At 46.9% G+C, this 27,287-nt stretch overlaps 1 protein-coding gene across 2 annotated transcripts in view; it reads left to right on the plus strand.

Moving 5' to 3' along the window:
* The window catches only part of TBXAS1 (thromboxane A synthase 1), a 36,043-nt gene extending 12,172 nt beyond the window's left edge, over nucleotides 1-23,871 (plus strand). Inside the window, exons 2-14 of one of the 2 annotated variants that reach the window (XM_018569418.1) lie at nucleotides 5,151-5,269; nucleotides 7,220-7,313; nucleotides 7,438-7,490; nucleotides 8,438-8,534; nucleotides 8,939-9,055; nucleotides 10,411-10,499; nucleotides 11,414-11,565; nucleotides 13,927-14,057; nucleotides 17,649-17,969; nucleotides 18,813-18,901; nucleotides 19,819-19,956; nucleotides 23,023-23,185; nucleotides 23,757-23,871. In XM_018569418.1, coding sequence (XP_018424920.1) covers nucleotides 5,187-5,269; nucleotides 7,220-7,313; nucleotides 7,438-7,490; nucleotides 8,438-8,534; nucleotides 8,939-9,055; nucleotides 10,411-10,499; nucleotides 11,414-11,565; nucleotides 13,927-14,057; nucleotides 17,649-17,969; nucleotides 18,813-18,901; nucleotides 19,819-19,956; nucleotides 23,023-23,185; nucleotides 23,757-23,831 — 1,602 coding nt within the window. In that variant the 5' untranslated portion in view covers nucleotides 5,151-5,186 and the 3' untranslated portion in view covers nucleotides 23,832-23,871. Of the gene's footprint in view, nucleotides 1-5,150; nucleotides 5,270-7,219; nucleotides 7,314-7,437; nucleotides 7,491-8,437; nucleotides 8,535-8,938; nucleotides 9,056-10,410; nucleotides 10,500-11,413; nucleotides 11,566-13,926; nucleotides 14,058-17,648; nucleotides 17,970-18,812; nucleotides 18,902-19,818; nucleotides 19,957-23,022; nucleotides 23,186-23,756 lie in introns of those variants that run through there. The other variant, XM_018569419.1, reaches the window with a different exon arrangement.
* The last annotated feature ends 3,416 nt before the right edge of the window (nucleotides 23,872-27,287 follow it).

Below are 27,287 nucleotides of genomic sequence, written 5' to 3' on the forward strand. Positions count from 1 at the left end.
CAGCGCCAATCACAGGTACTGAGACATTATCCCAGTCCGCAGCTGCAGAGATCGGGAAATGTCTCTGTGCCTGTGATTGGCGCTGCGGCGCTGTCAGCTTCCTGGCGGGCTCGGCACGTGAAGCTGCGAACACGCCCGAGCCCATCACTATTTCTGATTGGTATTGATGCATTTCTGATTTGCTGATTGCACAGTTTTGTTGCAGACCAAAATGGCCGTCATAGTAAGGAGCTCCCTTTATAGGGCCAATTTAATATTTTCCAACTGATAACATAGACAAATCCACAGCGGGGATACTGAGAGGACTAATGACTCTTTAACATGTAGACACATTGAGCAGGGCAGATGACGACTCCTTCCAAAATCAATACCTGCAAAAACCAATCAGATGTCAACAATTCCATAACTCTCAGTCGGAGTATTTTAGCAAATCGTACGGTCAGCATGTGGTCACATGACTCCACTATGGCGCCTTTACGTGTAGAATGAGAAACTATTCTGGGTGAGATGCATTTGATATGGAGGAAGTCAGCGGTGGTTAGATTTCCACTGTAACGTCATCTCGTGTTCCCTGGGGTGGTCAACGTGTCCCGGCGTGTCTTCCCCTGGCGGCGCTCAGTCATCTTGTGCTTTCTGTAATCTGTCATTGGCATTTTTAACACATTATTAAGATAAAACAAATGCTATAACCTGGAGTAAGCGGAATTCACCGTCCACCAGGGTGGAGCAGATGAGCGGAGAGGTGTGTTGGGGAAGGTGAAGACGGTATATGAATCTACTGCACTGCAGAAGAAATATCTTCCACCGTATTGTTACTGTTATGGTCACCATGTGTCACTCTTTGGATGGGAGTCTTGTAGCCCTGATGAAGCTCCTTGGGACCCCCTAAAACGCATTGGGATTTTTAACCAAATACAACACCATATAAAATTCTTCCAAAGTGGTGCTCTCTACCTTATTCTTCTACTACAAGAACCTGACCAAATCGTCCTGTACATTGGAGAGCTACCTGGAAAACGATCCGCCTTGAAATAAACCAGCCAACCAGAACCCTTATAATAGCAAGAGTTCCAGAGCTCCTCACCTCCCCCTTTTCTCAGGTTCTCTCAGGGTGTTCCCATTGAAGACATTTCTGCTCACTTCCTTTCCAGGGTGTCAAACAGAACAGGAAGTGAGAAGAAATCTCCCGGGAAGCGATACGGACTGGGTCTGTAATAAGCTAAAAGAAAAAAAGATGTGTTTTGGCCGGAGCGCAGCTTTAACCTGAAGACGTTCCCGTCTGGAATGCTCAGGCGTATTTTTAGTTTTAGTTTTTCATCTCGATCTAATCTTTTGGCAAATCAGATGTTTATGGTGTGGAGACATCTCCTGAATGCTGTCCTCAGGTACCCCGAGCAAGACCAGCAGTTCATTCAATGTACAATTCAATAGTGGGAGCCCCTCATAATGGGCACAGCAGGTGTACAGACCCAGGAACTCAGCTCAGGGATGGTGGGAAACCCTCATAATGGGCACAGCAGGCGTACAGACCCGGGAACACGGCTCAGGGACGGTGGGAGCCCCTCATAGTGGGCACAGCAGGTGTACAGATCCAGGAACTCGTGTTGTGCTCCTTATAAGGGGCTCCCACCATCCCTGTGCTGAGTTCCTGGGTCTGTACACCTGCTGTGCCCATTATGAGGGGCTCCCACCATCCCTGTGCTGAGTTCCTGAGTCTGTACACCTCCTGTGCCCATTATGAGGGGCTCCCACCATGCCTGTGCTGAGTTCCCGGGTCTGCACACCTCCTGTGCCCATTATGAGGGGCTCCCACCATCCCTGCTGGATTTATATTTATTTTAATCTGCAAAATGAAGTAGGACCACACCAAGGTTGACCCACTCGAAACCTGTTTTGGGCGATCTGACCCTTCAAGGAAAGCATTTGGGCACACAGCGTTACCTCTCGGGGTGTCAGGGCATCAGGGTTAACGTCTGCTGATAACAGGGAGCGATTGCGAGGTGTGGCGGAGCGCTTATGTACACAGCTGCCTGTCAGGCTGTCATAATATTTGTGGCAGGCGAGCGTGGGGGCGGACAGTTCACTCTGCAGCCCTGTAACTGATCTAAAATAAGTGACAGTCAAATCTTCCACCTTGGGAGGTCTCCACGCAGTACACCTCTGAAGTTCTGGCGAGTCAGGTGACGGCTCCAGACAACATTTCCTTAGATAATCCTGAGTAGTGATGGGCTCGGGCGTGTTCGCAGCTCCACGTGCCGAGCCCGCCAGGAAGCTGATAGCGCCGCAAGCGCCAATCACAGGTACTGAGACATTATCCCGGTCCGCAGCTGCAGAGATCGGGAAATGTATTAGTACCTGTGATTGGCGCTGTCAGCTTCCTGGCGGGCTCGGCACGTGGTGCTGCAAACAGGCCTGAGCCCATCACTAATCCTGAGAAGAGGGAAGCTGTTTTTTGGGGGGAGATTTCACCTCACTTCCTGTCCCTGTGGCGGCAGCGGTTGTCGCAGTCACGGAAAAGAACGGCCTGAGGTTCTAACCCGTCTATATTGTGTCTGTGTATTGTGACATGTCAGGTATTTATGCTGTAAATCTACTGACAGGTGACAAAAATGGAGGCGATTTAAACAAATAATAATTAAGTGAATGTTACATAGTTTGTCAGGTTGATAAAAGACACAAGTCCATCGAGTCCAACCTATAGAGATACAAAGAAGAAAAAAAAAAAAATAATAAAAAATATCCGTATTATATATCAACGCCCACTTCCTACTGCTCAAGGGGGGAAGGTCAGCTAAGAAATACACATCACACACTGTAGGTTAAAAGAATATATTGTGCAAAGAATTAAACAAGCACAACTTTGATTTTAGACAAAGAAAAGATTACAACGAGGACATAATAAATAATTTCTCCCGGATTGCTGCCACAGGAACACCAGCGCAGCAATATTAAATAACAATACTAAACCAGAGAAGAAACAAACTCAACACCTGTACACAGGGGCGTCCCGAGGCAGGGTGTCACCCAGACCGGGTATCGGGTGACACCCAGCAGTGACAGCATTGCACATGCGCGTGACGACGTCACACACTGTTACCTGCCAGCGACCATCCTAGTGATGGACGCCGGCTGAGAGAGGAGGGGACATTCACCCAGCGGGATGAGATATGCCGCCGGGTCCCCTCTTCTGTCTCGAGCAACTGTCGGGCTCTGGGTCCATGACTGAGTGCCCGGCTTTTCAGAGGGGGCGACACCAAAATGACTGTCAGTCATTTTGGTGTCACCCCTCCAATGGTGTCCCCCGGTTGCGGGCCAGACCCCCCTAGAGACCCCACTGCCTGCACAACACATAGGATCTCATAAAATGGTTAGCATAACTCGTCAATTGGATGCCTGTACAGCATATTACCCATCCTGTAGGATTACACAGTGTCTGGACTGTGGGTTCCCCCGATGGCCTCCCCAAAATAGTTCCCTCCAAAATGGCTTCCTTGCCTGTGATGGCCTCCCCAATGGCACTGGCCTATCCTCTCCATCCCAGCTACCCTCATTCACTATCATTAGGAACCCATGATTGGTCCACAAAACCTAACCAGAGCTATCTCAAGATAGTGATTGGATGGCAGCTTAACTCTCTTTCGTCTAATAACACCAAGGTGGGTCCGAGCCAGTTCGGCTTCATCCTGGACTGGTTGTCCATTTTAACATATCAAGGTGGCCATTGATCTCAAGGAGACAAAACATAAAATTTCTGCCCTCAAAGACCAAAAGGGGAGATCTCCAATGGCAAATGAGCATACTAACAACCAAGGGGGTAACTAAAAATCACAGGGCCCCATAGCAAAATTTTGTATGGGGCCCTGTGATTTCTAGTTATACCCCTTGCAGAGCCCACTTGAGATCCCACACAGCCCATCCTGAGGGTGACGCTGCAGAGCCCACCATAGACTCTATGGTGGGCTCTGCAGGGTCTCAGGTGGGCTGTTCACACTCCTTACCTGTCCGCCTCCACTTTCTCCATGGTCGCTGATGGGCCCCGCCCCCTCCTCTATCACCGGGCCCGCCTCCTCCTCTGCTGCCGACCCCCCCTGGGCCGGCCTCCTCCTCCACTGCCAGGTCCAGCCTCCTCCACCACCGCTGCTGGCTCCCACTGACTCAGCAGCGGCTGTGGAGAGGAACGCACCACTACACAGATAACTGTCAGTAATCTGAACAGCGGCGCGTTCCTTTTCACAGCCACCAGTGACAGCCAGCAGCATGAGATGCCATAGCGACTCAGGCGCCCGCACGGCATCAGGGATGTCCTGGCCGGGCCCCCCTGTGCCCCGGGCCCCATAGTGGCCGCATGGGTTGCTATGGTGATTGTTACGCCACTGTAACGCACAAATCCTTCAATTTACACTGAGTGGCCAGATTGTTATGACCACCCCATCTGTACTTCGTTGGGCCACGAGATGACTCCACGAGATGACTTAGTTGGGCCGCCTCGTGACTCTGCGAGATGTTGAAAGATGATGCGAGGAATCTGACACTGCACTGTTGCCCTTCTGTTGTCTTGTACCAGTCTTGCCACTCTCCGTTCTGCCCTAACATTGACTAGTCGCTGACGGCCACAATTCGCACGTTCAGACCCAGATTTTCGGCTGACAGTCCAGTCTTTAAACACTTTAACAACAGCTGCTCTGAACATTTAACAAATTCTGCTGTTTTGCTGATACTCGCTCCATGGCTCGCGCCAACAATCATCCCACGTTCAAAGGCTGTTAAATCGCGTTGTTTCCCCATATCTTCAGAAAACAATCACTTCTACTGTCGTGGTCCTCTTTAAGTGTAGTTCTGAGTCTCTGTGCGGAGTTCCTCCATTATATGAAGGGGGGGGGTCTTGGTTTGGTATGATCTGCGTTGTCACATTCGGAGTGTTTATCGGTCTCGGAGACGGCATGGAAGGGGAAGTGGCTTTGGACTGGAAGTTGTGTCTCTTATGATAACAAGCGTCCCATTTGATTAAATACAATGTTTATTCCCCCGCAGTCCGGCGTCCAGGAGTGACTGGCGGAAATGTATAAATATTTATAGAGGATGGCTGCCTCATCCTGTGTCACTGCGGAGGCTCCCTGGCCCCTCTGACCTTCTGTCTTTATCTGTTGTAGGAGCCGAGTGGACGCCACTGCTGGGACAGAAGAGACATGCTGGACGAATGGCTGGGTGGGATGGACGGCTGCGCGGTGACGGGAGCGCTCACCTTGGGCTTCCTGGGGCTGCTGTACTGGTGAGTGTTCTTCTGAGAAAAGGGTGAAATGTGCGGCCTCCTTATAGACCTCAGGAACAGAATTTTCTGCCTGTGTTCTCAGCTCCGCCCACCTGCTGCAGCCAATGGTCAATGTACTTGCCCTGGTGGAGTTTAAATTTGTTCTGCAATGCAGCAGGAGGAGTGAGACTCCATTGGGGACATGCAGCAGAGGCAGACATTGCAGTGTGGACAAATATGGATCCGTTTTCAGAAACGACATTTTAAAGGGCAGTGCCAGGCCAGTGTTCATTCTGTGATTTATTAAAGCGATCCAGGATGATGCGGTGCAGACGTTAGTATGATAATTAGTGGGCAGATTGCGCATAGTGTTTCAGGAGAAGATTGGGGCCCCGTTCTGTTGTGCCAGATGCTCCTTCTTAGAGCTGCAGGGGGTGGAGCTGGAACCAAGGAACACACTGGCTGAATTTTCAAATCCAGTGCCGTTTTGAGTATGAGGCTACTGGCAATTTCGGGGACGGTAGGCTATATTTATAAGGGGTTGAATTATAAACAATTTGCTGGTCTGTTCACAGTATCGGTTTCCATTCACCCTGTGTGGCTATATGCACAAATGAACGTTCTGTAGTTTTTTCCTTTTACAAGTGTTATTAAATTTGAATGTTCTGATTGTAATATCTCAATATGGCCTCTAGATGGAGCTGATGAGCATCAATACTTATTTCCTGTGCCCCTTTAGAACCATCTAGTGGCCATACTGTGATACGACAATCAGAACATTCAAATTTAATTGCATCTTTTTTTTTTAAAAGGACAGTCCACTCACAAGAGGTATTTCACTTATTAATGGACACTAACAAGATGAAGCATCCACAGATCCTGCTGCAAAATATGTCCAACTTGCCATCTTTCACCGTGGAGCCTCATTCCTCCTGCTGCATTCCCTGCGACACAAGCAAAATTCTATGGGGAGAGTGAGACCTCCTAGTAATTGGTGCAGCAGATGGGCAAAGCTGTGAACTCATGCTGTGGTCTCCGATAGGAAGCCAGCAGATGCCTCAATTCTCCGGCATCTCTCCATATTGGAATAGTGGACGGCTGGGCAGACCCTTGGTGGAAACAGAATTAGGTGCTTGTATGATGCTTGCTGAGATGACCACCCCCCCTCAATCGCTGGCCTGCATCTTGGTCAGAATGATTTAACTCTTTCCACTGCTAGAGGACATGATATGCTTACCCAGAAGCCTCTCTGCCTGTTCTCTCTGGTGGCTAGGCAGGACACAGCGGGGGGTAGTACGTCGGCCGGGCCTCCCGCTGACTTTGCCGCAGGTTGATTCTGATACAGCCAGACAAGCATGAATCAAAACCCGCCATGTCCATGTAGGAGATGAGGTCTGGGCGGACTGCGTTCCCTGCAACGCAGCTGTGACTGAACCAATCTTCTCTCTCCTAATCCCCACATAAAGTCATTTTCTCATTTTAGTGCGGTATTGGTCCTCACTCTGCATATCGTCAGCACCTCGGGGGCCCTTCCAAGGACCACAGTCCTGGGTATTGGCATCTGCTGCTAAGCTATATAAGGAAAATTCTCACAAATTCAACCACCTAAATGTCTGGATGTTCTGATCTCCCGGACATTCGGCTTTCACAGATCACCGCCTCGGCTGAGGTACTTGCTCAGCGTTTGCTCGGTCTGAGTCGTTCAGGTTGGTGAGAATTTTAAGACCCCCCCCAATACACACTAGTCAGCCCATGGACTAACCATCCAAAGTTTTATCACTGAGGAAGTGGAAGTGTTATCTTGCATTAGGCCCCATTCCTACTTGAGTTGAACATCTTTAGGTGGTTATTTGGGCATTTTGCTGAGCATTTGTAGAGACCACCGGCTGAGGTACTTGTTCAGCGTTTGCTCAGTATGAGTTGCCGAGGTTGGTGAGAATTTTACTTTGATGACCGGTTCTCTTTCTTCAGGTACTCTGTGTCAGCGTTCTCTCAGTTGGAGAAGATGGGGATAAGACATCCGAAGCCGATCCCGTTTATCGGGAACGTCCTGCTCTTCCAGAAGGTCAGGTGCACTTATTCACCCTATAAGAACACGCTGAGCGATGATGTCACTAGGCAGCAGCCAATGATAGTGTTTTTAGGATCAGCGATAAAGTCAATCTTTAATCCTGTCATTGTGTGTGCAGGGATTCTGGGAAGGAGCCTGTGAGATGATACGAACATACGGACCGATTACAGGGTGAGGATCCATTGGATAGACTTCTGACTTTCTTTATATCTGCATTCTGCTCTCCGAGTCTTAAATCATTTTTGTCAAAACCATGTTCATAACTGTCAAAGTTTTGTCACATTCCTTCAGAGAGCGCTGCAACAGAGGAGCTTACACTCTAATGTCTGACCACAATCACACAATATTATTATTATACATTTATATAGCTCTGACATATACTATAGTGCTGCACAGAGAACACTGAGCCAGTCACATCAGTCTCTTCACCAGAGGAGCTTGCAATCTAATGTCCACCCACAATCACACAATATTATTATTATTATACATTTATATAGCTCTGACATATACCACAGTGCTGTACAAAGAGCACTGAGCTAATGACATCAGTCTCTGCACCAGAGGAGCTTACACTCTACTGTCCCCCCTACAGTTACACACTATTATTATTATACATTTATATAGCTCTGTCATATACTGCAGTGCTGTACAGAGAACACTGAGCTAATGACACCAGTCTCTTCACCAGAGGAGCTTACACTGTAATATCCCGCCACAGTCACACACTGTTATTACACATTTATATAGATCTGACATATACTATAGTGCTGTACAGATGGGCTGAACACTGAGCTATTCAGATAAACCTCTGCACCAGAGGAGCTTCTACTCTAATGTCCCCAACACAGTTACACACTATTTTTATTATTATTATACATGTATATAGCTCTGACATATTCCATAGTGCTGTACAGAGAACACTCAGCTGTTCATATCAGTCTTTGCATCAGAGATGCTCACACTCTAACGTCCACGACAATCGTACTAGCTATAGTAAGCAGGTAACCTATCAGAATTGGGCAGCAGATGGGACCATCTGCAGGATAATACATGGGGAGTACATACAAACTCCATGCAGAAACTCCCGTTCCGTTCTTATCGTTCTGTATGTATTATAGATACTACATGGGGCGGCGTCCGATGGTTCTGTTATCGGACCCGGAAGCCATCAAACAAATTCTTCAGAAGGACTTTGCAAGCTTTACTAACAGGATGGTGAGTAAGTGGAAAAAAAAGTCCTTTCAATAGGAAGTGTGTTCTCACTCATTGTGGCTTCGGAATGCAGGACTTTCTTGAGGAGTACACCACACTCCACCCAGGATGGTGAAATATCAGCACTCAATGCATGAGCAGAAATTTGACGGGAGTCTGTGTGTATTTTGTGAACTTCACCTCATTTCTATCCTATTAAAAACGTTTATTTGACATGTTTGTAATGTTTTTGATGTTTTCACATTTATTACTTGTGTTGTATTTGTCCTGATTATATTTCATGTAGTGATTTGTCACAACTAGAGGGAGTGTCTCATGATGTGCCATTGGTTTCTACCTTCAGGTATTGGGTTATTTTGTTGCCCTGTTGGGTCTTTCTAACCTTTTCTTCTCTGACAACCCAGCAGAAGCTGAACTTGGCAACGAAGCCGATGAGTGACAGCTTGCTGTGCCTGCGGGACGAGAGGTGGAAGCGCGTGCGCAGTATCCTCACACCCTCATTTAGCGCCTCTCGTATGAAAGAAGTAAGTCCCCCTCCCCAGATTATTTCTGGAGACCGCTGTGGGAGGAAGCGCTGGATTGTAAAGATAGTTGTATAGTTTAGGACAGGAGTGGTCAACTCCGGCCCTCCAGCTGTGGTGGAACTACAAGTCCCATGAGGCATTGCAAGACTGACAGTTACAAGCATGACTCCCAGAGGCAGCGGCATGTTACATAGTTAGTCAGGTTGAAAAAAAGACACAAGTCCATCAAGTTCAACCTATAGAGATGTTGGGATTTGTAGTTAAAGCACAGCTGGAGGGCCGGAGTTGCCCACCCCTGGTCTAGGGGCTAATTTTTGTGCATGTGGGTGTTATTGGGAGGATTCCCCATTCTTCTCATTCAGCCCGTGGATCTGAAAAAACACTCAGTGTCCCCCATCCACACTATTCAACCTGTATGTGGGAATTTCCCCCTGCAGGGCTATTATATTTTGACAGTGGAGGGTGTGCCACTGTCACAATTCCAGAACAGTGACTGCAACTGCTTGGCTGCAGATAGTGTTCTGCTGAGAATTCTCACACCGGCTCTTAGAGGGACTGATGGGGCCACACACTGGTTGAATTTTGGCCGAGTCCTGTTGACTTGACCAGTGTACAGCCAGCTTTGAGGGTTTATTTCCAGGGTTAGGTGAAGTGTTGGGGTTCTGGTGCAGAGATTATGTGCTCGGGTCAGGTTAACAATCAGCTTAGCGGTTGTGGTAATCTTTTGGAGTACCCTCAGTTAGGCCCCGTTCACACCATGGGGGCTCGGTTACGTGGATTTGTCCACGCTGAACCGCCGACAAAAACAACCCCATACATTGCTATGGGTAGCATTCATGCAATTGCGCGGGTCCGCGCAGTCCGAACTGCCTGCCGCCTTAAATGCTCCCTGAGCTATTTTTTTACGCTCATCAGCATGCATTCTATATGGATTTCAATGGAAACGTGCTGATCGGCGCATTTTTGGGCGTTTTTAATTGCGTTTCTGCACTGAAACGTGAATAGAAATGCCCAAAAACGCCCCTTTTAAAATTAACGCACAAACCGCGCTGAAACGCATTCGCCCTGATGTGAATGGGGCCTTACAGTGGTTTCTAGTGCCGGAAGCCCCACACCAGGAACTAGTAGTGCTGATCTCTCAGTGCTGAAGACAAACCTCTACAGAGAAGATGTCATCGGATTTTTTTTCTTCTAGGGCAAAATGAAATAAAAGCTGAGAAATTGCCCGCAGCATTTTTATAAACAGGAAAAAACTGTCCGAATCAATAAAAGAAAAAAAATGAGTATTTTATTTTTATCTGTCTGTGGCTGAACCTTTGACTTATATTTTGCTATGTCTGTCCTTTTCTCTCTAGATGTGCCCGCTGATAAACCAGGGCTGTGATGTGCTGATCAGTAACTTGCAGCCGTATGCGGACTCAGGAGAGCCGTGTAATGTTCAGAGGTAATGACAGGAGGCGTGTGATTGGCTGGTCAGGACACTATTTTTAGCCCACGGAGGATTGTACAGTATGTGTATGAGTAAAAGCTCGGATTGCAGGCCTTGGTCGCTGTTGGCGCCGGTATCTTTTGACGCAGATTAAGTGTGAAGATTCTTCTTAGAGGCTCCCAGTGGGGGATTGTCAGTGTGCAAAATGAGGGGTTAGGTTAATAATAAAATTGGGGGTAAGGCTGGGTATGGCTTAAAATAAACCATTTCATAAGAGCTATACAGGGCCGCCCTTTCTGACCTTCTGAAAATCCTAGTTTCCAACTGTTATGTTGCAACTGATTGCCTAGCTGCAGTGACCTGGCACACACATGCCAGTCAGTACCATCTGATAAGGTCTTCTGATCTCTCTTTAAATACTTGTTCTGGGTTAGTGACTCAAAGTATTGTGGCCAAAGGACCACCAGGCAACAGTGGCATCACCCAGGTGACACCATTGCAGGAGTGACACCAAAATGACTGGCAGTCATTTTGGTGTCACCCCCTCTAAAAAGTCAGGTTCATGGTCATGGATCGAGAGCCCGACAGAGTCTGGAGAGAAGGGCACCGTTGGCATACCTAATCCCGCCGGGTGAACTCCCCCTCCTCTCTCTGCTGGTGTCCATCACAAAGATGGCCGCCGGCAGGCGTCAATCAGGAGGCCGCGCATGCACGATGACTACACGGCAGGGTGTCACCTGGTCTGGAGACTGAGTGACACCCGACCTCGGGATGCCCCTGCGGGGCAACTAGCATTGTCAGGAGATGAGCTCAGGCTGACTGGTGAGCTGCCATCCATTTGCCTCTGCTATATAAGGGCTGAAGTCCTGGGTTTGGGATTAGTTGTTTAATACATGTGTTCATTCACTTCTAATTTCTTGTTCTTGTAGATGTTTTGCCTGCTATACGATGGACATTGTCGCCAGCGTGGCTTTCGGTACAAAAGTGGACTCGCAGAATGATCCGGATCACCCACTGGTGCAGAACAGCAAAAAGTTCCTGGAGTTATTCACTCCCTTCAAACCGTTTGTTCTGCTGACAAGTGAGTTAGGAAAGGAGCCTGAAAGGCAAATATCGGGGGTCTTATAGAAACATCCGGGCTCAGCCAGGCTCTCCTACATTAGGACAGTCTTTATCATTCTCCTGCTTTGCACAGATCCGCAGGGGAGGAGAGAAGGGGAAGACCCACCCACTTCCTTCTTATGTCACTGCACACTAAATGTAATAAAATAAAAGTACTTTTGGATCTGAGCCCTCATTATAAAGAAACGGTTACTTACTTAACCATTTATAACATTACTGCAGTCCTTTGTACTGGAGAACTGTCTGTGTCCCCACTGGGCAAATTCATCTTCTCTATTTGTCCTGGCGAAAACCTAGGGAAAGTCCATAATTTTAAGACGACACCAGAACATGACTAGAAGGGAAATCTTCCGGTGGTGACATTTGTTTTGGTAATAACTGTCTGAATTTTGGATATTATGGACAGAGAGGTCTGTAGCCATAGGAAAGTGCATCAGCAAACCTGAATGTAGAGAAGCAGCAGAGAATGCTGATGATGGAGCTTTGCAGGCCAGACGACTGCAGGAGTAGCGGAGCGTATGTGGAGGCACAGGAGTCATGGAGGTGCCCAGGGGTGCACTTGGAGACACAGGAGGCTCAGGGACACACCTGAAGACATGGGGTGCACTTGGAGACACAGAAAGCTCAGGGGCACACCTGGAGACACAGGGTGCACTTGGAGACATAGAAAGCTTAAGGACACACCTGGACACATGGGGTGCACTTGGAGACACAGGAGACTCAGGGACACACCTGAAACATGGGGTGCACGAGGGTGCACTTGGTGACACAGGAAGATCAGGGGCTTTTCACTCACTTCATAGTTCTAGCCGACCTGTGACAATGAGACTGTCACAGGTCGGCTCAGTAGATCGAGAAGTGAGCGAACACATACCGGCGTTCGCTCACCTCTCGATCCTGCCACGGCTTTCTGCTGTGACAGGGGAGGGGCTGGATTCCCCCCTCCCCGCTCCGATCCGCCAGTGCTGCTGGTGTCTTAGTTTTGTGAACCAGAATACCGTTCGGTGTGAGTAGGGATGCACCGATACCGATTTTTCGATATCGAGTACGAGTTTTGTACTTGCCGATACCGAGTACCGATAGTGGTGCTTCCGCAGCATGGAGCCGGCTTCCCGGGCAATCAGGAAGTCGGGTGGTGGGTAATGACATGTCGCACGGCTTCCTGATTGCCTGGGAAGCCGGCTCCATGTTGTTTGACCAGCTTGATTGTGATTGGCCGGAACGGATGGGGGAGGGGGCGGGTACAGCTGGCTCTGCCTCTAGATAGACAGGGCCAGCTGTCACTCATGGGCTAGGCGGATCCAGACAGAATTGTCGGGATCCGCTTCAGCTGCGGCGTCTCAGTATACCGCGAGCAGTAGCTTGCGGTATACTGTGGCGTCTCAGTATAACGCAAGCTGTCGCTTGAGGTATACTGAGCTTAAGGTGACGGGAGGACGCTAGTTTGTGTCCTCCCGTTGACCTAAGGAGAACTATTGGGAAAAGCCTTAACCCCATAGTTCTCCTTTAACTGAATGAAACCCAGACCCGAAGCTGGGTCACAGTAGCGGTAAATGTTACAATGGAGAGATTTCCTCTACTGTTGTGGGACACAGACGGTCAAAAAAAACCTTCAGGGGTTTTAACGCTATCTTACTCTATTCAAAACTATTTTAAAAATGTTCACTTTAGATATATACTCTAAATAATCAAAATGATATCATTTACTTAAAGGTTGACTTCATTTAGAACTAATATTTCAGTTTTGAATGGTTGCTGGTTGGGAAAATCATGAGCCTTGATATTTATGTCGTGTGATGGGGATTTGCCCACCAGAGTTCTTCCGCACCCATTACAGCCCAATTTTAGTGTCATGCCCGTCCCTTGGGTTTTCTCCATAATGTAAGGTGAACTGTAGTCTACCAATATTTGGCACGTGCCCCATCCCCCTCCCCCCAGGGGTCCTAATTGTGCTCCTGCATTGTCACCTTCTAACTGATAGAGACTAAAAGTGGCTGTTTTAATACACATTATGCAGGCATGGGCCACTATTGTCACCATCAGGAAACCCGCCTTGAGAAATGCCATGCAGCTATCGCTGGGATGCATGTGGACAGGAAGTGGTTACAGAAATTCAGCAGTATGGAGATCAAGCAAAAGTAGAGTATAAGCTGGAAACAAGGATTACATTTTTTTTTAAATTACAACTTTTTATGATACTCACAGAGCAAAGTAAATGTCACTCAGTCAGGGATTTTATCCACTTAAATTAATTAACGGCCCTTATTATTAAGTCCAATTTCTCTGTAATAAGTCTCCATCTCTTTTCTGGCTCCCCCAGTGGCGTTCCCCTTAATAATGTTTCCCATCGCCCGTCGCGTTCCCAACAAGAAACGTGACCAGATAAACAGCTTCTTCCGCAAGGCCATCAGGGAGATGATCGCCCTTCGAGACCAGCAGCCGGCTAACGAGGTACCCGGCGTCTCATTACTCGCTGCAGCCTTCTCTGTGACGCACTGCGCAGCTCAGGAGCAATAATTGGCTTCATTACGGGGATTAGCGAGCTGAAATCTGTTTGCTTTTCATTTTGTGTGGTAGCAGGATTCAGGGTGCAACCGTCTGACTGCATTTTAGTCTGGTCTGAAACAAAGGAGGAGGGAATCCCTGTATTTATGGAGAGACGCTATTCTTGTTTTCTGATGCAGGGAAGGATTCTGGATAACAAGACAAATATTTGTTTAGGAAAGAACTTAAAAGACAAAGAAAGGAGCAGCACTCACTTGTAAGGAAGCCATATAAATTTAATTAAAGCTGCAGTGGAAAAAGAAATTACATTTTTCAACTGCCAGCAATGTGTTTTGGAAATGGAACAACAGTCAAGTCAGTCAAATTTAAAGATTTACTGTAAACACATATGGGAGAGGAAATCTCTTTAAACTGTAAAGTGATTTTATATATACACTTACCTCTCTCCATGCTGCGTCCTCCCGGCTCCGTCCTCGCCGCCGCCGTCTTCAGTATGGAGAGCGGTGAGCAGAGCGGCGGGGGGGAAATGTAATCCTGCCGCTCCGTTTAGACAGTAAGAGGGGAGAGCTGTGCTCTTCCTCTCTCACCTGTCACAGGAGTTCCAGCACAGTACACATGAAGGGGGCCAGCCGAAGCAAGGAATGAGGTAAGTATTGTGTGGGGTCTCAGGTGGGCTATGCAGAGACTATGGTGGGCTGTGCAGGATTATGGTGGGCTCTGTGGTGGGCTGTGCAGGATCTATGGTGGGCTCTTCGGGGTCTCAGGTGGGCTCTGCAAGATCCATGGTGGGGTCTCAGGTGGGCTCTGGAAGATCCATGGTGGGCTCTGCAAGATCCATGGTGGGGTCTCAGGTGGGCTCTGGAAGATCCATGGTGGGCTCTGTGGTGTCTCAGGTGGGCTCTGGCTTCCTTGCTATGCTAATAGCTAGGGTTGCACAGATACCAAGTACAGTACTTGGTACAAGTACAAGTATAATGTACCGATACTTTTGAGCTCCAAGACTATACTAGAGAAAAATGGAAAAATTAGGAGGCAGCTGTCATTTGTAAGGAGCACACGGAGCTCCTGGGATTTGTACATCTCTGTTTTAATGTACGATTTTGTTTTTATAAAGGGATGCACAGATACCAGTTTTGCGAGTACGAGTACTGGTACTTGCCAAGTACTTACAAGTACGAGTACTGATACATTTTTGTTTATAGTCATGTGACAGTTTTTCTAAATCAATATAGACTAATGATTTCAGGACAGTGGTGGAGCGCCAGAGCCCGGTCCCAGCTGCAACCGCTGCAACCCTGGTAGTTCTCATGAAAATGCCAAGTATCGGCATTGGTACTCGAAAAGTATCTGTGCATCCCTACTAATAGCACAACCTGTCAGAAGCTGGATACTGACAGGTTACACAAAATGGAAGGGATGGGGCAAATTTAGACTGGAGGGGTGCTCGAGTGTTGTCTTGTCTAGGGCAGCACAAAACCTAAATACACCACTGGCTGTAGATCCTGAAATCATCTCTGAATTGGAGCTGACACTGTCCTTCCTTCTGGAGGGTGACTACTTTTGTTCCCCATGGTCCCTGTGTGTGTTGTGAAGTCGTCACCGCTGCAAGCTCACTCCTGTGATGGACTACAATCTCATGTTTAGTTTGCTAATTTGTATTGAGATTGTAGTTCATCACAGGAGTGGGCTTGGAGTGGTGGCTACTTACACATGCAGGGACCATGGGGAACAAAAGTAGCCCCCCTCCAGAAGGAAGGACAGAGTCAGCACCAATTCAGAGATGATTGGAGGATCTACAGCCAATCCTTATACATTTTGTTAGGTACTTGAATGTATTTTTAAGATTTAACTCCAGAGTTTGGGTGTCATTTTAAATGCTTGTTTTGTCTAGGCGTACAGTAATAGGGTATACTATTAAAGCCAAATTTTTTATTTTTTTTTCCTTTAACCCCTTCGTGACTGACGACGTACAGTGTACGTCGTCAGCATCGGGGCTGTTTAAACAGACTCCCGGTGACTTTTGCCGCCGGGACTCTGTAAGCTCCTGGGATTTGTACATCTCTGTTTTAATGTACGATTTTGTTTTTATAAAGGGATGCACAGATACCAGTTTTGCGAGTACGAGTACTGGTACTTGCCAAGTACTTACAAGTACGAGTACTGATACATTTTTGTTTATAGTCATGTGACAGTTTTTCTAAATCAATATAGACTAATGATTTCAGGACAGTGGTGGAGCGCCAGAGCCCGGTCCCAGCTGCAACCGCTGCAACCCTGGTAGTTCTCATGAAAATGCCAAGTATCGGCATTGGTACTCGAAAAGTATCTGTGCATCCCTACTAATAGCACAACCTGTCAGAAGCTGGATACTGACAGGTTACACAAAATGGAAGGGATGGGGCAAATTTAGACTGGAGGGGTGCTCGAGTGTTGTCTTGTCTAGGGCAGCACAAAACCTAAATACACCACTGGCTGTAGATCCTGAAATCATCTCTGAATTGGAGCTGACACTGTCCTTCCTTCTGGAGGGTGACTACTTTTGTTCCCCATGGTCCCTGTGTGTGTTGTGAAGTCGTCACCGCTGCAAGCTCACTCCTGTGATGGACTACAATCTCATGTTTAGTTTGCTAATTTGTATTGAGATTGTAGTTCATCACAGGAGTGGGCTTGGAGTGGTGGCTACTTACACATGCAGGGACCATGGGGAACAAAAGTAGCCCCCCTCCAGAAGGAAGGACAGAGTCAGCACCAATTCAGAGATGATTGGAGGATCTACAGCCAATCCTTATACATTTTGTTAGGTACTTGAATGTATTTTTAAGATTTAACTCCAGAGTTTGGGTGTCATTTTAAATGCTTGTTTTGTCTAGGCGTACAGTAATAGGGTATACTATTAAAGCCAAATTTTTTATTTTTTTTTCCTTTAACCCCTTCGTGACTGACGACGTACAGTGTACGTCGTCAGCATCGGGGATTTTATGGTCAACTCTTCTTCCTGAGGCTTCAGGTTTTGGGCGATCCCTCGCCGTCCTCATCTACAGTGCAACGATATTGATCCTGCATTGTATGAGATGACATTGGCATGAGTGTCTAAGAGAAGAGGCTTTCGGGGACCAGTCGCACAGATGGAGGGAGGCTGCTGGAACGAGGAATAAGGTAAGTAGTATAGCTTATTCCTATACTTCCAGGCTTAACGAAAATGTAACCCTTTCAGTGCACGGGGGGAGTTATAGCAAAGGTAGTTTTGTGTAATTCCTGGAGTCCAACCTATTATTTTCAAGCCATCTCATTCCATGCAAGGTTTATCTAGTGCTCATGTTTTGTGTCACCCATAACACTCAGGTCCTATGATTTTTGAGGGTGCTTGGCAGGTCACAGGAGCAGCTACTGACTATGAGCTATGTTTTTGTACTTGATTGAATTTTTATTTTTGTCTTGCTTCTTCATGCTTTGCTGAATTGTTTAGTGTTTCACACTTGGCTGTACATAAATAGTATGATAGCATTAAGCGGGAGATTCTGTTCTCCGTTTGCCTAGAGACGGCGAGATTTTCTGCAGCTCATGCTGGACGCCCGGGATGCAGCAGCACTCGTTTCCGTGGATCACTTTGACATCGTCAACCAAGCTGACCTGTCAGCTTCACACAGGGGAAGTGCGGAGGCACAAGGTGAGGAGACCACAAGGAAATCAACGAAGACGCTGGATGAGGATGAGATCCTGGGCCAAGCCTTCATCTTCCTTATCGCTGGATATGAGACCACCTGCAGCCTTCTGTCTTTCACCACCTACCTACTGGCTACCAATCCCCATTGCCAGGAAAAGCTGCTCAATGAGGTGGATGAGTTTGCCGAAACACATGTGAGTACCAAACGCTGGCCTTCAACGCTTCTGTTATAAATCTGAGAGACCAACAGTTTATTTTCTTTTATGGACAGTAAACGGAACCAATCATGACCCTGCGGCCAAATGTCCATTCTGGAAACTTCAGTTTATAATCTAGATACAGCCTAAAGATAGAGCCATTTATCCAACTGTCCATACAGAGCTGCTGGTCTATAGCCCAGATACATTCTAAATATAGAGCCATTTATCCAACTGTCCATACAGAGCTGCTGGTCTATAGCCCAGATACATCCTAAATATAGAGCCGTTTATCCAACTGTCCATAGCCCAGATACAGCCTAAATATAGAGCCATTCATCCAACTGTCCATCCAGAGTTGCTGGTCTATACCCCAGATACAGCCTACATATAGACCCATTTATGCAACTGTCCATCCAGAGCCGATGGTCCATAGACCAGATACATCCTATATATAGAGCCATTTATCCAACTGTACATCCACAGCCGCTGGTCTATAGCCAGGATACAACCTATATATAGAGCCATTTATCCAACTGTACATCCAGAGCCACTGGTCCATAGCCCAGATACAGCCTAAATATAGAGCCATTTATCCAACTGTCCATCCAGAGACACTCATTTATGGCTAGATATGACCATGAGTCAGTCCACAACAGAAATGGCTCATAAAATGGGAGTTTCACCCCTTGAGGTGAACCAGGTTTTTTGGGGCAGAATATAACTACTAGAACTACTGAAGGGGTTTTCTCTTTCTTTTGTCTGTATTCCCTTTGTTGTATCGCTATGACGAGGTTTCCATGACAAACCTCTGACATTCCTGTTGTGTTCTCCCGGCAGGATGGTGCGGACTACAACACTGTTCATGATCTGCCTTATATGGACATGGTCATCTCCGAATCCTTGCGCATGTATCCCCCCGCCTTCAGGTATGTTCCTATCCCCAGGGAAGTTTCTATATGATGCCGTCAGGGAACCCAAATTCCATCCAAACAGCACCACTTCCTGTGATCCTCAGCTCCGCCGAAGCCACAATAGACTGGTCCCGGGAAGTATTTTGATGAATTGGCGGTATTTTGTATTTATTCCAAATGATGGCATAGAAAATAGTGAGATCTCAGGCAAATCTTGGGAGCGTTCCGCACCAAAACGATCCATACTCATCAGCCTGAAGAGTAAACACCATGTGTGAAATGCGTCAGTTGTATGACTGCCAGCTCACCATTATGTATGCCGTGATTTGTAATGTATACAAATAACTCCAGTGCAGCAGGATAATCCCGGAACCAATCTTTTTATTTGTGCCCTACAGTGTTTGGCAATTCTGTACCTCCAGGGATACAACCAACTGGCCCATGGGTGCTGGGGGGGAATTTGGGTATATATTTCTGACTGGCCCATGGGGAAGGTGACTTCTGCTTGTCAAAATAAATTCAGAATCACTATTAAAATGTTTAGCATTTTACCTTTGAGTAAAGGTATTAACAAAAAACATTCCCCCCTTTGGGGCTGCTTAAAATAGGATGACACCCATGACAGGCACTTGGTAAAACATGTACCAGGTTCATCTGAGCTGAGATAAGGCCTGTGTACTTGGTAATTCTGCTGGTCTCCCCATACAAGTCAATGGAAATGCAAAATCACTTTAAAGAAGATAAGAAGCAAGTCAGAGGAAATGCAGAAGTATCTCAGAGGGATCTCAAATGTCATCTGAAGGCCATTGAAAGCTGCTGCATTTCCCCTTCTACACAACTCATACATTGTTCTTTCCCTGGACTGATGATGTATAGAACAGTAATAATACTCCATGCGTAGCACTAATCTGATCATATTCCATTGCTCTCAGGTTTGCTCGTGAAGCGGGTAGAGATTACACTGTGCTGGGGTGTAAGATAAAGGCTGGAACGGTGGTGGAAATTCCCATCGGCTGCATGCAAAACGATCCACAGTACTGGCCGGAGCCGGAGAAATTCACACCGGAGAGGTAAGGAGATCATGGAAGCGCTGTTTATAGCTGGTTTCTTCTTCGGCAAATTTGAGGCCTTGTTACTATAGGACTTCAGTGTGTGAAAGAGCAGTGTGGACAGCCAACTTGGTCAAAGCATTTGCCAGCTTCTGGCAGATTTGTTGAAGATTTTAGGGGCTGTGTGGACAGGCTTTGGGCTTGTATTGATGGCATCATTGTGACATTTATTTCAGATGCTTCTGAGAACTTTCATTGACAGGTGTAGTTGACCTTCTTCTGACCTGCATTTGACCATATTCTGACCTGCAGTTGACCATCTTCTGATCTGCAGTTGACCATCTTCTGACCTGCAGTTGACCATCTTCTGATCTGCAGTTGACCATCTTCTGACCTGCAGTTGACCATCTTCTGACCTGCAGTTGACCTTCTTCTGACCTGTATTTCACCATCTTCTGACTTGCAGTTGACCATCTTCTGACTTGCAGTTGACCATCTTCTGACTTGCAGTTGACCATCTTCTGACCTGCAGTTGACCATCTTCTTTCTGACCTACATTTGGTCATCTTCTGACCTGCATTTGACCTAAAAGATAACCACTGGCGCCAATTTAATACCGTACTTGCAGGAAGAGGGAGAACTCCAGCGATGCGGGGCAGCTCCTCAAAGTCAGGTAAACTGTGTATCTAGCAGAGGAGAAGCAAAAGGAGCGCCTCCATAGTGTAAAAACGACTTTATTGGATTATAAAAACAAAGAAAATGTACTCCCAAACAACCAATAAGAAAAGGCTTGTAATGGCAGGATCTCAGGAAAGCTGAGGACGGACGAACATCTGAGGCTTTAAAAGTGCAGGTGAAGAGCGGAGTCCATCTTGCTGCACATCCCCCTTTGCTTGATGCGTTTCTAGGGTCAAAGGGGTTTTCTTATTGGTTGTTTGTGAATACATTTCCGTTGTTTTTATAATCCAATAAAGTCATTTTGCTTCTCTTCCGCATTTGACCTGCTTGAAACAGGTTTTGCATTCCTATGGACTTTGCATGGCATTGCAAAACCTGTCTGACACCATAGACTTGTATAGCATGACAAAACCCTTTGACACGGGCCCAAAAGCAGGGGTAGCCAAGCTCTAGCCCTCCATCTGTTGTGAAACTACAAATTCCATCATGCATCTGCCTCTGGGATCCATGCCTGGAGCCCTCAGCGTTTTTCAATGCCTTGTTTGACTTGTAGTTTCCCCACAGCTAGGGAAAGGGGGGAGGTGAAGTTTGCCTACCCCCATCCTAAAGTAACTTCATCTCCAGTTTGGCGATGTTGAGCACAGCTTTTAGTAGGAGTGTTGTCACTTTAAACAAGCTATAAGTAGGCATTTAACAAGCTTCAAATAGTGTTAAAGTCTGCTAGCAGCTTGTTTAAAGTGGCAGCACTCCCATTAAGATCCGTTTTCAAACGGATCCTCTGGGTTACTCTTGCAAACATGAAACAGGAGCTCTGCAATCATCAGTCTCATCAGTACATCATCATCATCATCAGTACATCATCAAATGTATTTTTAAATGGAAGCAATGTAAGTACCTGACTGTGACCTGGTATGAGCCGCCTCTTGCAGTCCCCGTACAGCAGAGCTCTTACTGGAAGAGTGAGAAGCAGCACAGGTGACAAACCGTTAATGTGATGGCAAGAGGCATGCTAATAGGAGGGGAGAGCAGAGTGACAGATGAGCTCATCACTGTGCTGCTTCTCCTTCCACTTGCTAGTAACAGGCTGGGGTGGATCTCGGAGGAAGTGGGTGGCCTTCGGACTAAAGACATGTAGTGGCAGTCAAAAGTATTATTGCAGCAAAAGATGGTTTGTTTGGGGTTTTTTCTTTGTTTTTTTATGGGCTTTTCGTTTGTATCTTTTATTTGGCTGGCGTTCTGCTTTAACCACGTCCGGGTTTCACATAAATACACGTCCTCCGCTGGAAGCGGTTATACCAATTACATGGCTGCTGCTGCTGCAGCCGCTGATCTCTCCTCCAATCACTGGACACGGAAGTGAGCTGCATTACATCACTTCCGGTGTCACTGGGCACATTCTCCGCCTCTTAGAGCCAGAATAAGAAGCTGGTGAAGCAGATCTCTGCTTCATCAGCTTCTTTAGGGTCCCTAGGTGACATTAGGGGTCTGAAAGGCCTCTGAGGTCTCCATAAAGAGGACCTGTCACATTATATTTGCTGTTACATAGGGGGCTTGTTAGTTATGTGATGGCAATAAAGTTGAGTGTAAAAAAAAATGGTACAAATCAAAGTAACAAATGCAAAAAAAAAATATTTTAAAGTCCCCCGACACCCACATACTATGCAGACATGCGTCGAATGCGCCTACATGCAAAAACGAAAATTGTGCCGCACGTTACATATCGTCGCAAGCATCAGAGTGCGAGCAATAATTTTAGGCCAATCAATCACTGTTAGCACTAAACTGATGAGCCGTAAAAGTGACTATGGGAAGTTTAGGTTATTGTAGTTTTTTTGCGGTTTCAATGACATGTTTGGTGTCTATATACCCGGCGTGACCCCGTCTTTTATATTTTACCAACAAATTGGGCATTATATTCTGTTTCTGTGCACTAAATTTCACATTAATGGATTGTATCCTAAAAATACTTGTTTGATAAACATTTGCGCAAATACCGTGCGACATAAAAAATTGCAACCACCATCTTTTTATTCTACAGGGCCTCTGCTTTCAGAAAATGTATTATTGTTTGGGGGTCTGAAGCTGTTTTCTAGCCAAACAGTCAGATTTTATCAAGTGTGTGCAAATGTAAGAAATTGCTCTGGACAGCAAGTGGTTAACATCCTCCTTATACAAGCTGAAGCCTCAAGGCCTTATAGAAGGATGGAGTTCCCAGGTTCCTGCAGTGATAGCTTGCCTTTAAATCAGGCCTATTGCTCTCCTGAACTGTTAGGTCTGTGACTGTCATTAGCTCAGGTGGTACCACAAGTCCCAGCATTCCAGACACCGCACAGTAGAACATGTAGCTGCCCAGGGCTGCCACAGTGATTGCTGTTTGGTCCTTCACATCATGTTGGTCCTTTCCTTCAGGTTCACAGCAGAAGAGAAGCAGAAGCGCCACCCATTCTCTTACCTCCCGTTTGGCGCAGGGCCGCGCAGCTGTATCGGAATGAGACTCGCCGTCCTGGAAGCCAAAATGACTCTTTACCGCGTCCTGAGGAAATTCCGCTTTGAAACCTCGTCCCGCACCCAGGTACATACACTATCCTGATGGGATATACAGTACACGTATAGATGGATGTAACCGTGTGCAAGAGCACCATCTGCTGTTTATGGGTCGGTATTACACAAAGCCTTTGCTTGCTGGTCAGCCACTGATCACAGCTATTCATTGGTCAGAAGGGTCTAGAGCAGGGGTAGGAAACCTCAGCCTTCCAGCTGTGGTGAAACTAGAAATCCCATAATGCATCTGTCTCTGGGAGTCATGTCTGTGGCTGTCAGTCTTTACTATGCCTCATGGGAGTTGTAGTTCCACAACAGCTGGAGTGCTGAGGTTGCCTACCCCTGGTCTGGGGGACCCTTCTGTTATTACTGAGGAGAGCATAAGCTTTTAGCTGAAGGGAATGCAGCTGACATGAGGCTTACTGAGCTGGGCAGCTACAAGTGGTTCTGTTCTGCCATAAGCCTTACGTCAGTGGCAGCCAAAGGGTTGGGCTTTGCCACCATTCCATGGCTGGTGACCTTCCTGGGTTTGGATCTGTAGCATCTTCTAGTATCCCTCCGTCTGACCAGAATAATGAAGACGTGTCTCTTCTCTCCTACAGATTCCACTCCAGGTCACCACCGTGTCCACTCTGCGGCCTAAGGATGGGGTGTATGTGAAGGTTGTGGCTCGCTAGCGTCTCCTGCAGGCAACAAGGGGATCCTGGGTGATGGCAAGAAGAACAACCTGTGTCCATCAGGAGCGACCTATCAAAAACTACAACTGAACGAACTCCATGTAAAGTGAATGTGCGCCTAGAACAGCCTTTGCAGGGCGATCACTGACAATTGCTGTCTGCTCAGCAGGCCCTCGAATTACTCAAATGTGACAACCGCCATGGTACAGGTCTTCTACACTTTCATTAAAACGGTTCTCCATCATCTCCTTCCTAATACAGATTGGTTATCATTAATACCGTGTTTCCCCGAAAATAAGACAGTGTCTTTTTTTTTTTTGCACGAAATAAGACACTAGGTCTTATTTTCGGGGGATGTCTTACCTGGCTGCAGCTGTGCTTTGCCGTCCAGGGAGCCACAAACAGGTGGGCGGGCATGCGTGCGGCCGGGGGGGCGTGTCTGGCAGGGGGGCGGGAGGGAGCTGCCTCTCCGCTCGGAACTAAGGAGACGAGGGGGCGGGCATGCGTGCTGCTGGAGGGGGGGCGTGTCGGGTAGGGGGCGGGAGGGAGCTGCCTCTCCGCTCTGATGTCGTCATCCAGAGAGCAACAGCGTGCGGGTAGGTGGACGGGCAAGGGGGAGGGAGCTGTGGCCGGTTTTCACAGCTACCCCGGAAGTAAGATCTAGCGCTATCTTCGGGGATGTCTGTAATATAAGACCTACCCCGAACTAGGTCTTATTTTCGGGGTAGGTCTTATATTACAGACATCCCCGAAAATAGCGCTAGGTCTTATTTTCGGGGGATGTCTTACTTTCGGGGAAACACGGTAGGAGGCTCTGAACCTGCAGGTCGGGAACCAAAAATTGGGGTAAGCCGGTCATACAGGAGACTTACCCATAATCCCAGCACTGCAAGCATGTCCCAGCAGATAAATGCAGATAAGGACATTATAGACAAATTATATCTGCTGATGTTACTTGGTACTAAAGAGAACCTGTTTGCCAGAAGAGGGCACATTCTCATTTTATAGGTAAATTCACTCATTAGGGCTGATTACAAAAGCTTTAAAGAGAACCTGTCACTTTATCGATTCAGAGCAAAGGGACAGGCTCTGCTAAAAGCTGACCTCTTCACAGTTCTCCCATGCTGCACTTTTTTTTGTGGCAGCTTCTGCAAAAATACACTCCACAGGCTGGTGTCCGAGCTTAGATGGAGCACTCATGTCACCCATTGTGTCATGTGACACGGCTCAGGTGTAGCACTGCATCCTAGGAGGAGGTCACATGCTCCTGTAGTGAAGGCGAGTATGGTTGGGGGTGGGCTTTAATCAGACCTTGTGACAGGGTCTCTTTAACAAAAGGATAAGGATTTTTATTTTCAGCCATGTTACTGTCATTTTACATTCTTATTGGACTCAAATGAAAATAACCGTCACTCTTATGGCATTCAGGATCCTTATGCTGGTGTCTTAGTTTTGTGAACCAGAATACCGTTCGGTGTGAGTAGGGATGCACCGATACCGATTTTTCGATATCGAGTACGAGTACCGATACTTTGCTTTTTGTACTTGCCGATACCGACGCAGCTGGGCGGATCTCGACATCGATGTCGGGATCCGCTCCGGCGTCTCAGTATGCTCGCGGTATACTGAGCTTAGGGTGACAGGAGGACGCTAGTTTGTGTCCTCCCGGTACCCTAAGGAGAACTATGGGGAAAAGCCCTAACCCCATAGTTCTCCTTTAAGGAATGAGAAGAATAAAAAGCCGGCAATGATCTAGAATCTGTTTGTAGATTGTCATCACATTTCTTTCTTGCTAGAAAATGTGACTACTGCAGGAGAGTCAATTCCCTAGCACAACTATATCATGTCACTTGAGTTACAGCTCTTAAGTATGCTGGGGCTGCTGGCACGACGTCCAAGATGGCGGCACCCAGCAGCACTTTCCGGGCTTTTGTTTGTCTTTCCAGGTAAATGACATACAGAAAATATGTTCATTGCTCATATAATAATATGGGGAGATTTGTGTTTATATGGTGACAGGGTCTCTTTAAATAAAAGGCAGCACCGCTGATTCCTATGACACATGGATGTATTGTTTTTTATGATGTTTTATAACACTGTGATTCCGATTCCTATGCGTCGCGGCTGCTTTCAAGAGGAATGAAAGTATATTTTCAGCAAGCACAGATTTTGAGTTTTTATTGTTGCTCCAAATGTGTTTTGACATTGTAGCCTGTTGTCTTGTGTAATATTGAGAGTGGTGGATTTATCAAAGCTCGACTGCATCAGATACCTTGTGTTAAAGATCACCTGACAATGCCTTCATCTGCTTTTCTCTCCAGAAGGACGGCACCATCTTTGTTCAGGCATTATATAGGGTTACCATCTACTTCCTGGACTAAGATGCCAATGTCTGTTGAATTCGCAGCTGTGTTCACAAACGTCTGACACATGCCTTCTAGTGAATGGATAGGCTCCATTCTCAGTGATGTCACTGCTCTCTAGTGAAGGGATAGGCTCCATTCTCAGTGATGTCACAGCTCTCTAGTGTATGGATAGGCTCCATTCTCAGTGATGTCACTAGTCTCTAGTGTATGGATAGGCTGCATTCTCAGTGATGTCACTGGTCTCTAGTGTATGGATAGGCTGCACACTCAGTGATGTCACTGGTCTCTAGTGTATGGATAGGCTGCATTCTCAGTGATGTCACCGGTCTCTAGTGAAGGGATAGGCTGCATTCTCAGTGATGTCACCGGTCTCTAGTGAAGGAATAGGCTCCATTCTCAGTGATGTCACCGGTCTCTAGTGAAGGGATAGGCTCCATTCTCAGTGATGTCACCAGTCTCTACTGAAGGGATAGGTTTAATTCTCAGTGATGTCAGCGGTCTCTAGTGAAGGGATAGGTTTCATTCTCAGTGATGTCACCGGTCTCTAGTGAAGGGATAGGCTCCATTCTCAGTGATGTCACTGGTCTCTAGTGAAGGGATAGGCTCCATTCTCAGTGATGTCACCGGTCTCTAGTGAAGGGATAGGCTCCATTCTCAGTGATGACACCGGTCTCTAGTGTATGGATAGGCTCCATTCTCAGTGATGTCACCGCTCTCTAGTGAAGGGATAGGCTCCATTCTCAGTGATGTCACTGCTCTCTAGTGAAGGGATAGGCTCCATTCTCAGTGATGTCACCGGTCTCTAGTGATTGTATAGACTTCAAGCATTCCCACACACCAGCTCAATGAATCTCAACACTCCCTCCTCACACAATACTTGCTCATTTTGCACAAGTACTTTATTACTGAAAATATTATCATTTTACAAAACTTTAAAGCTCTAGACGTTAGTATTTGTTCCATCTGAACCTCTTCAGACATTGATCAGGGCAAACATCACACAATTCGGAATCAAATAAAATAAGAGATTTGGAGTGTGAGAGGAAACGAAGGGTTGTGACAAACCAATGACTGGAAAAACTGAAATGAT

Source organism: Nanorana parkeri, unplaced genomic scaffold, assembly GCF_000935625.1.
Source record: "Nanorana parkeri isolate BGI_ZX_2015 unplaced genomic scaffold, ASM93562v1 scaffold1332, whole genome shotgun sequence".
In the NCBI taxonomy this organism is placed as follows: domain Eukaryota; kingdom Metazoa; phylum Chordata; class Amphibia; order Anura; family Dicroglossidae; genus Nanorana; species Nanorana parkeri.